We start from the raw sequence: 10,029 nt of genomic DNA on the forward strand, positions 1-10,029 counted from the left end.
TGGTTAGCAGGTGGGTTTTATTTTCACTTTCAACTATTGCTACACATGTACACACTACTCCAAGTGCATAACACTGTGATGGAACATGTTTTTTTTATGTACTCACAGTGAATAAAGACTTTTTTTATATTGCACTTGCACAACACTTGTGGAAATGTGAAACATGTTTAGGACACACATGGAAATGGGAAAGTGCTATTGGCCTGGGCATATGGGTAACGGACATGGGGTAAAGTATTGCTAGCTGGGATGAACTGAGGTGTAAATTAGGAGCAGGAGGTGAGCAAGGCATGTAAATAATTATGTGATCACGGTAGGGCCGGTACGGCCGGTCTTCTCTTGGAGCTTCGAGACCCTCAAGGCAATGTCCACCAAAGGTGCGAGCATGACCTAATAAAGACAAATAGCATTCAACGTCATTTAAAACATAAAATCTTAAACTAATTTATTCTCCACATCTCACTGTGATGTCATTTTTATGCTTTTATCAGATCCTTGCTCTTGTTTTTTTTTTAGCAAGATCAGCTCTGGGATTAAATGAGAATTTGAAGCAACTGTATGCACAAACAAAAATAAAAAAATAAGTAAGTAATTATTAGTAAGTTATTTTTTTAATTGATCTTTTCAATTAAAAAAATAAACAGTGTGAATAGAGACTGTCAAACTGGGCCATTTATTTATTTATTGACTTACTTACTTATTTTTTTATTTTTGTTTGTGCATACAGTAATTATCCTTTGTTCATCATGATCGGATATAATTTTACTCAGTAGTAGATAAATACAGAGTCTCATCTGCTGCGCATTATTAGAATTATGTCAATCATCATGATGATGATGGTGATGATGATGATGATGATCATCATCATCCAGCTGCTTTAAGCAGCTATTTAAAAGGGCAAACACACAATATTAGGGACACTATTTCAAATTTGTACAGTCCACTTGTCCTTGTCCTTATAACAGAATGAACTGATTCCCAACTAATGCTTCTCAGATTTTCAGGGATCATTTCAATGAAATTTTTGTGGCTGAAATTTTGCTCCCCAAAAAGCTTATTAGCCTTATACGGACTGTTATATATTATTCTGATAGATTAATATGAATAATTCTTATCCTATACTTTAAAACATGGCAAACAATATGGCTGCTGATTAAAAACTCGAAAGTCTACCTGTGGGTCCTGATAGATCTTCTGAGGATCCTTTTCATAGCTGTCTATGTAAAGTCTAATGGTTGCTCCAGCGCTGCCTGTCCCACTGAGACGGAAGATGATTCGTGAACCGTCCGTAAAGATTATCCTCAGTCCCTGGACAAACAAAGTTTCAAGATGAATTTGAGTAATATTTTGAATAAAATTTATTGAACTGTTCTTTCATGCTAGTTAACTGAACAGAGTGCTGGCTGTTAAATCAAGCCTATTCAACAGATTTATTTTGTGCAGATTGCATATTGTGAAACATTTAAACACATCATTAGGTAACACATGGATGCATGGTGGCAGAGCAGGAAGAATCATTAAGGTTCTTGGTTTGATTCTGATCTCTGTGTGGAGTTTCACATGTTCCCCCATGTCCACTTGGGCTTCGTCCAAGCTGACCAGTTTCCTATGATAGTCCCTTGGAAAGAACATGTAAAGCTCCACACAAACATTAGCCCAAGCTCAAGACTGAAATAAGATCCTGGAGCTATGAGGAAGCCAGGCTCACCAACCACAGTGAAATACTATGTAATACAAACGTCATAGGATTTTTTTAATAGTATAATCAGTATAGTCTCTTCCATTCACCTGTCCCTTTGAGACACTGCCATCCACTGGGTCTGTATATTCAAAGTTATCAGCTTTCTCCACCTCGTAGGTTTTATCCCCAGAGGAGAACTTCTGTCCAACAAAAGATTTATCAAACATGGTCTGCTGCAGTTCAGCAATCATCTTATTAGCAGCATCTGAGTCAACCTCCTCATAATCGTATCTAACAACAGAGGCAAGAAACAAAATACATTTTGTTAAAAAATGTATCAATTTAAATACGAATCAGTAATACAGTTTTCTGGTAACATTGTTCATACAAGCTGGTTTGAGTATCAAATAGATTCAACTTTTATACATCCTTTTGCCACCCCATATGGACCCAGTGAGCACAAATTGAGACATAATTTCACTATTTTTTTGTGGACATTAGCAGTGGTAGGCTTTTTTCTGTAATAAATATATTTTTAAGTAGCTCTAAATTGGTCCTCTCATTAACAAGGAGAAACCCAGAACATTTTAGTAACGCTTTTTCTACATGACTTTGTGACTGCCCTCTCTTCGCCTCACACTAAATTCCAATCTCTACAAAAACTATTTCCCATAAACCAAGTTAATTATAAAAGCACAAAACTAGTACTAGCCCAACATTATATTAATTATGTAAAAAAAAAGAATCTGATATAATAATAAGGTGGATAAATATATCCATAAATATTTACAGACTTTTATTTCACAAATGACCTTAAAGCCTTTAGACATCTATGAATTATTTTGAATAAATAAACGAACACTACAAAGTATTGGCACAGATACATTTTCAGTTTTAAAGTATAAAATGTGTCAAATTTCAAATATTTAATTCTCAATATCATTTGCTTGACACTATTTATTATTTGGTTTACCCAAAAGCTCCAAAAAAAACTTCCAATAAACACAAAAGCAGAATCTTCATGGCCTATTGATCAACTCCAACACTAGAGGGCATCCTTCTGCAAATCATAAAGCTCCAGAAGTCAATTCCTCTACATACATGTATATTAATTAATCCATCCTTAATAAAGGTTTGTGCTAGATCGATCCCAAAAGAAAATACCACAACCCAACAGGCGTCTCATAACAAAAGATAACAAAAATATTATCTCAATCACCTTGTGAAAAAGTTCCGACCAAATCTCTGCCAATGTTCTTTCAAGATGTCCTCGACACTCTGCTTTCGGGTGGCCACAATCGACAGCCAGGCAAGCACGGCCCAGAGGCCATCTTTCTCCCGGATATGATCAGACCCTAAAAAACAAAAATATCTGGACAGTCAAAGTAAGGGGAAAAAAGTGAGAAGGTACAAAGTTCATGCTAGCTTTAACCTCAACAACTAAAAGGTAAAAAGTCCATCATTGGGCAGAGAGAAAGCAAGGCTTTTTTGTAAATTATGCTAATTCAATGTATTTACTGCTAAAAAAACTAACATTTTCTGCCAATCCGAATGAAACAAGGTTTTGACCAGTCTTAGTATTCTTTGCATAACCAGGGCTTAACAAAATGCAACTTCAGTGTATAACAGATTCCCAACCTAGGGCCCCTAGGCCAAAGTTGGCCTGCGGTGATCTTTGATTTGGCCCAACGACATATACTAGAAGAAAAAATAAAAATAAAAAAGAGGAAATAAGCCATTTGGAAAAACTTTTTCAAATGAAAAGACCATTTTCATGTTTCTCATTAGAAATCATTATGATTGCCAGTATTGGGCAATAATACAATAAATTGGATTATTTCTCATTATACTACAAGTTTCACTAAACTCGAAATTAAATTTAATGTTTGATATACACTCAATACTTATTATACACATAATACGCGGTTCGGAACTCGCGGCTCGGAAAATGTGCGGGTTCTCATTTAGAATCTAACTAACGGTCTTAAAACTCGCAGGAATCCGCAGCGGGAACGGAATGTTCAGGAACGTTAGGAATTACATTTTAAATGATGTTTTCACTAACAAATTCCAAAAAATGTTTTAAAAACACATTATTAAAGTGACAATGTCTAGATGAATTCACTAAGTTACCATAGGGGCTGCGTCCAAAATTCACGGATTTTCGTAACTCGCTAGGGGGTTTTAGAGCGTAACCCCCGCGAGTTCCGGGGGTCCACTGTAATGGAAAAAAATATTAACCCACTACCCTCAAACATTTCATTTTTGTCCCTTCATAGGAAAAAAGTTTGGCTTCAAGCATGGCTTTAAAAAAAATATTGTGGCATGTGCTACACATACTGTAGTTATCTACATAGTACTAGATGCACACAATAGATCAGTGTAATATATTCTTCTATTAGAACATTTTAATTACATTCTAATTGTAATTTTCAATCATTGTTGACGTGTGTGTGCAATGAATTGTGAGAACAAGTTTCCATGAATGAGGAATATGAATGAGGGAGGATCTGAGGTGTTCACATTCAGCAGCCTCGGTCCCCAAACTGATTTTACTCTTGTGCAATTCCACTCCTTGTCAAAACTAATTGATGATGCTAAATTTAGTGTAGACAAAACGCATTTGAATAATTAGTCATAACCCATAAAGCAGAAGTAACATATGGATTTGTGGTTTCCACTCACCAGTGCCAAAGCTCTCCTCCCCACACAGAGAGAGTTTGCCAGCATCCATCAGGTTCCCAAAGAACTTCCAACCTGTGGGTGTTTCATAAAGCTGCATCTTCAAAGCCTTGGCCACACTGTAAAACACAACCACCTAAATATTCAGGAGCTGCATGAAATACGGGCAAATATCCAGTCCCGAGATGTTTTTTTATGTTTGTAATGTCTCGACGGTAGTTCAGTTGACTACTGTTAAATAAAGCAGGCTGGTCTTACTTGTCTAGAGCACCACTGGTAGGCATGCTGCGTGCCAGACCTTTAACACCAGTTTTCTGGAAGTATGGGATGCAGGTGATGTTGGCACCAATCACAGCTACAGAGTCAGAAGGGTTTACAAAGAATCCATGCTTGCCGAGAATCATGTTACGATCCTAAATCAGAACATAAAGATAATAATGAGTTATCATTAAATAAAAAGGGACTCTACTGCATACCGCTATGTATTCGGAAGTTTTAGAGGTGATTTCATACAGTGCGACAAGAGAACGAAATACAATAAACCTAGACTCTTTTTCCCTGCAGTATGATGTGTCATTCTTTGATTATTTTGGCAAATTATCATGTTGTATGAGGAACAGGACGCTCAGGTATGTGCTTTTATTGGATACTAATCACTTCGGGAATAAATACAGCAACTTTGTTTCATGTTGTTTCAAATCACACTACCTCATTGTTGATCATTCTTCTAGAAAATATTCATCTAAAAGGAAAGGTAAACATTTTTCACACACACTATATATAAGGAAACCCTGTCTTAACTTTATAATGAATTAAAACATGGTGTCCATCCTTCAATACAAATGTTTAAACCTATAGTACCTATGGCAGGTTCAGAACGTCGGAGGCACAAAGCATTTTCTAAGACACTTTATATTTGATTTTGCCCTTAATTTCCCATCCATCTGTATGTTTATACAATAAATATGAATTCACATTTTCATATGAACCGAGTCAAAATCGGTACACACTTTTTCTGCAATAAATTCTAATCAGTGTTTTATACTTTGTGACACATAAATTAAAACGTGCATAAAGTACAAAAAAAACAACACTGAATTAATGTAAATGGAAAAGCATGCACACGTACACCATCACCATCAAAAGCTGCTCCAAAATCATATTCGCCTCCTTTCATTGCTTTGACCAAGTCAGCAGCATAGGTCAAGTTAGGGTCTGGGTGGTGACCCCCAAAGTCCTCAGAGGGCACACAGTTTACAGCAGAGTTGGCCGGGGAGCCCAACTCCTCACACACAATCTTCTTCACATAGGGGCCAACAACTGTCAAGAAGAATGCAATAAACAGAATATCATAACCCACAATACTTCAGCAGAAAAGCCATACTTAAATGATCAATTTAAAAGTCTACAGAAACACTGTATCTGCCATTATACAAAGAAATGGATGGAATCTATTGGAACGAAACTTCATTACGCAGCAAAACAGTAAATCAACACACACTAATGCTGCATTAGTGTGTGTTGATTTACTGTTTTGCTGCGTAATGAAGTTTCGTTCCAATAGATTCCATCCATTTCTTTGATTGCATTTCTATTCAATTCTACTGTAAATTCGTTTTTGTAAGCTATTGTACTGTAAATCTATTCTATGCAACTGTACTGTAATAAAGCTTTTTTCTTTTTCAGTGGTGCAGTAATTAAACCTTCATTTGTGCTTATTGTGTAATAAGCTCTATTCCATTCAAAGGTACTGTAATAAAGATTTGAATCATTCAAAAGGTACTATAATAAATATCCACTCTAAAGCTCTATTTACTTCAGTTTAGTTGTAAATAAGCAATATACTTTTTTTAATAGCTGTACTGATGCACTATATTCATCTTTTACTGTAACTGTGTCTAGACAGTTTTTCTTAAACCCGAATCCTCACCTCCATGCATTGCATCTAACCGCACATTGATGTGATTAGGTCCGGAAAGTAACTCTTTCAGTGCAGCAAAGTCAAAGATGTCCCTGAGCATTTCTGCATATGCTTCCACTGAGTCCACAATCTCCACTAAATCATAGCAGAGGGGGGAAGAAATGATAGAACAGTGATAAATACTGGTTACAAAAAACATCAAATAAACCAATAGAATGTAACTGGATTTGGGATTTCACCAGTGAAGGACTTCAGAGTTTCCACTTCAAATGTCTGTTTGCCAATAGCAGACAAATCAACCTTGAGCTCTGGGCAGATGTGGTATTCTTGAAGGCTTTTGCTGATGTCAAAGATTTTATTAGTAATGCCCTCTGGTGCAGGTCCTGGGAGGACAAATTTCGCAAGTTAGAATGTGTAATATCTGTTGGGTTGTTTTTTATGTATATATTTGAGCACTGAAACATCTTAAAAACTGATTAGTTTGTACAGAATATTGTACATGAGACATGAAATGTGATTTGGCCATCAATAGAACAGTTCTTACCAAGTAGATTATACAGCATACATGGGTAAATGCAATACAGTTATTTAATAGATAAACATGTTCAGGGACAATACAGATGCTAGCTAGACTTACTAGACTAGAACTCCACATCTCAGAGATGAAACCTTGTATATACGCCATATACATTAATAATCAAGCATATAAATAATATTAATAAATGATTGTACTCCATAAGCTATCTAGTTTGCCATATCATATTACATTACCTTTCACTTCTTAGAAAAGAATGTTTTTGCTCAGCAATAACACTAATTATAATATATTCACTGTCCATCTCAATGAAGAAAAAGGTGAACTTAAATATCCAGAATGAAATAAATCATGCATCCAAGCCTCTCTCGCACCTCCATTTGCGATGTTATACTTGATGCCAAAGTCCCCATTGGGACCACCAGGGTTGTGGCTGGCTGTTAGAATGATTCCTCCGACTGCGTTTAGTTTGCGAATTACACAGGACACTGCAGGTGTGGACATGATCCCATTCTGACCGATAACCAGCCGGCCAATCTGGAACAGGAAAGGGTGTAAGAAATCAGGAATGACGTTCACACACAATCATAAATCTATTATTTATGTGATCTAAGCACAAGACGACACTGACACTATTAACTTCTCCAACATTGGATATAAATCAAATAAACCTTTTAAATTAAAAGAGACTCAATACTAGCTTCTTCTTTCAGCTGCTCCCATTAGGGGTCGCCACAGCAGATCATCCGTCTCGATGCCCCCCTGTCCTCTACATCTGCCTCTTTCAACCCAACTACCTGCATGTCTTCCTTCACATCCATGAACTTCCTCCTTGGTCTTCCTCTTTTCCTCCTTCCTGGTGGCTCCATCCTCAGCATTCTCCTACTGATGTACCCCATGTCCCTCCTCTGCATGTCCAACGATCTCAATCTCATCTCCCTCGCTTTGTCTCCAAAACGTCCTACATGCGCTGTCCCTCTAATAAACTCATTTCTAATCCATCGTCGTCACCCAGAACGAAAACCTCAACATCTTCAGCTCTGCTACCTCCAGCTCCACCTCCTGTCTTTTACTCAATGCCACTGTCTCTAATACATACAACATCTCAGGTCTCACCACAGTCCTATAAACTTCCCCTTTCTATCACATAAAGAGACTCAATACTATATTGTGACCATGCTGATGGATATGGAATCAATTCACTGAAAAGGGTCCAAAAAAATATGAATTACTAAATATGTTAAAGATTGATAAAATCCATGTTGAATTTGTATATTTAATCTTTCAACAGTGCACAAATTGCATTTATTTATATACGGTTTAGGGGTTGTATTGGATGTTATATTTGTGTGCAAAAGGAAACGTGACAGCGCTCACGCCTCCTTCGCGCATGCGCGGCAGAAACACATACCAACCACGGAAGCGCGAGCTGCATTCTGGTTCACTTCCCCAATGACTTTCTAATGCACATATATCGCACTACCTGGTGTGTTATTTAGTTCCCTTTAAAGGGTGCAGGCGTAGGGACTAGGGAGATATTTAAAGAGCTGTGCATTGTTGCAAAAGCATTTCCTAAATTGCAACAGTGTGTGTTGCAGTTGACCGACCGCTGATGAGAGAAACATGAGAGAGAGCCTTGAAATGTCAGCGGTGTCCCTTTGCCCTGGAGATCTCTTCTTAAAGATCACAGAGGTCATTCCGAACAAATAAGCACCCTAGCTCTGTGAAAGCCTTTCATGCAATTGAAATAAAGTAGTTTGCACAGTATAAAAAGCATGCACGACGTGTAAAAAAAGAGCAAAAAGCAAAAAAACACCGATGTTCAAAATAGATGAAACTAGCACTAAATGTTAACAAATGCATGCAAAATGCAAATGCATATTAGTATGCAATGCACAAATAGTCAACGTTTACCCAAAAATACTAACCCCATTGGCAGCAGCAATTTGGACGATCAACTGAATGGCATCTTTCATGAAAAATCGTCCGTCTCCTCCCACCACCAGGGTGCCCTCCAGTCTCTGTGCGGGCTCGATGGCAGAAATAATACTCTGGATGAAGTTCTCAGCATAATGCGGGTTCTGCTGGAACACAGTCACCCTCTTCCTCAAGCCGCTGGTTCCTGGCTTTTGGTCGCTGTACGCGTTGGTCTTGACAACACTAATTTTCACCATTCTGCCCCACAAGTTTGCCTGTGTGATCCAGGTGCCAATCGGGATGTAGAGCATGTAATCCACCCTACGTCCACTTACGTACACACACACTCACTGATTTGGTTGGTCAGGCTCAGACCCGCCCTCACTGCAGTGTTTAAAGGAGAAGTAGCATACAGCTGAACCTTCCACATTAGACCCTGGTGTTCATTTATCAGCAAAAGGTGGATAATTGGGGTTATTTGGGACAGAAATATACACTGCATTACCAAAGGTTTGTGGACACCTGGTCATAAGTATGCTATGTTCATTTTGAGCATTGCATTCAAGTTCAAGTTTCAAGTTCAAGTTTAATTCTATAGCGCTTTTCACAATAAACATTGTCTCAAAGCAGCTTTACACATATAATGTGATGATTAAAAGTGAATATGTCCTTTATAAGTGTAAGTTTGTCCCTAATGAGCAAGGAAAAACTCCCTGAGATGGCATAAGGAAGAAACCTTGAGAGGAACCAGACTCAAGAGGAAACCCATCCTCATCTAGGTTGCACCGAATGTCCATTTAAAGCAGATATACAATGTTGAGGGGTGCAGTGATGATGATCAGAAGCGAAATGTAGTCCTGAGTCAGTGTAGCAGACTGTTGACATTAACTACAGTCCAAATCCATCCTCAAACCTCCCGTTCTTACTCCGAAATTTCATGGAACTACCCAAGGCGTTGATGAGAAAGCGTCCGTGATTGTATGACCATAACTTTAGTAGCCTTTATGCCAGATAACAGTATCACTGTAAGAATAGCTCTTGAAATATGGGTTGAATAGTCCAAGCTTGTGTAGTATACTAAAAATCCCCAAAGAGAAACAGCAATAAGCAATAGTTTACTGGAGCTCTAAACTAGAGCAGTGGAAGTTCAACAGTTAGGGGTTAGGGTTATTAAACAAAAGGTTGATAGTTCAAACCCCTGCAAGGGTCTTAACATTCTCTGATGCATGTGTGCTGTATCATGACTGCACATATACTCTGACCAAAACTTCATTACATGTTGAGATAGGTGTT

At 37.8% G+C, this 10,029-nt stretch overlaps 1 protein-coding gene across 1 annotated transcript; it reads right to left on the reverse strand.

The window, feature by feature from the left end:
- pgm1 (phosphoglucomutase 1) lies at positions 1 to 9,071 on the reverse strand. Its single transcript, XM_046858476.1, has 11 exons — positions 8,748 to 9,071; positions 7,194 to 7,356; positions 6,524 to 6,667; positions 6,294 to 6,419; positions 5,493 to 5,683; positions 4,622 to 4,776; positions 4,367 to 4,482; positions 2,901 to 3,036; positions 1,789 to 1,972; positions 1,174 to 1,308; positions 1 to 390 (listed from the first exon to the last, which is right to left on the reverse strand). The coding sequence occupies exons 1-11, from the start codon at positions 9,045 to 9,047 to the stop codon at positions 301 to 303; spliced, it is 1,740 nt and encodes a 579-aa protein (XP_046714432.1). The 5' UTR covers positions 9,048 to 9,071; the 3' UTR covers positions 1 to 300.
- Positions 9,072 to 10,029: the final 958 nt, after the last annotated feature.

Source organism: Silurus meridionalis, chromosome 1 (genome assembly GCF_014805685.1).
Source record: "Silurus meridionalis isolate SWU-2019-XX chromosome 1, ASM1480568v1, whole genome shotgun sequence".
NCBI lineage: Eukaryota > Metazoa > Chordata > Actinopteri > Siluriformes > Siluridae > Silurus > Silurus meridionalis.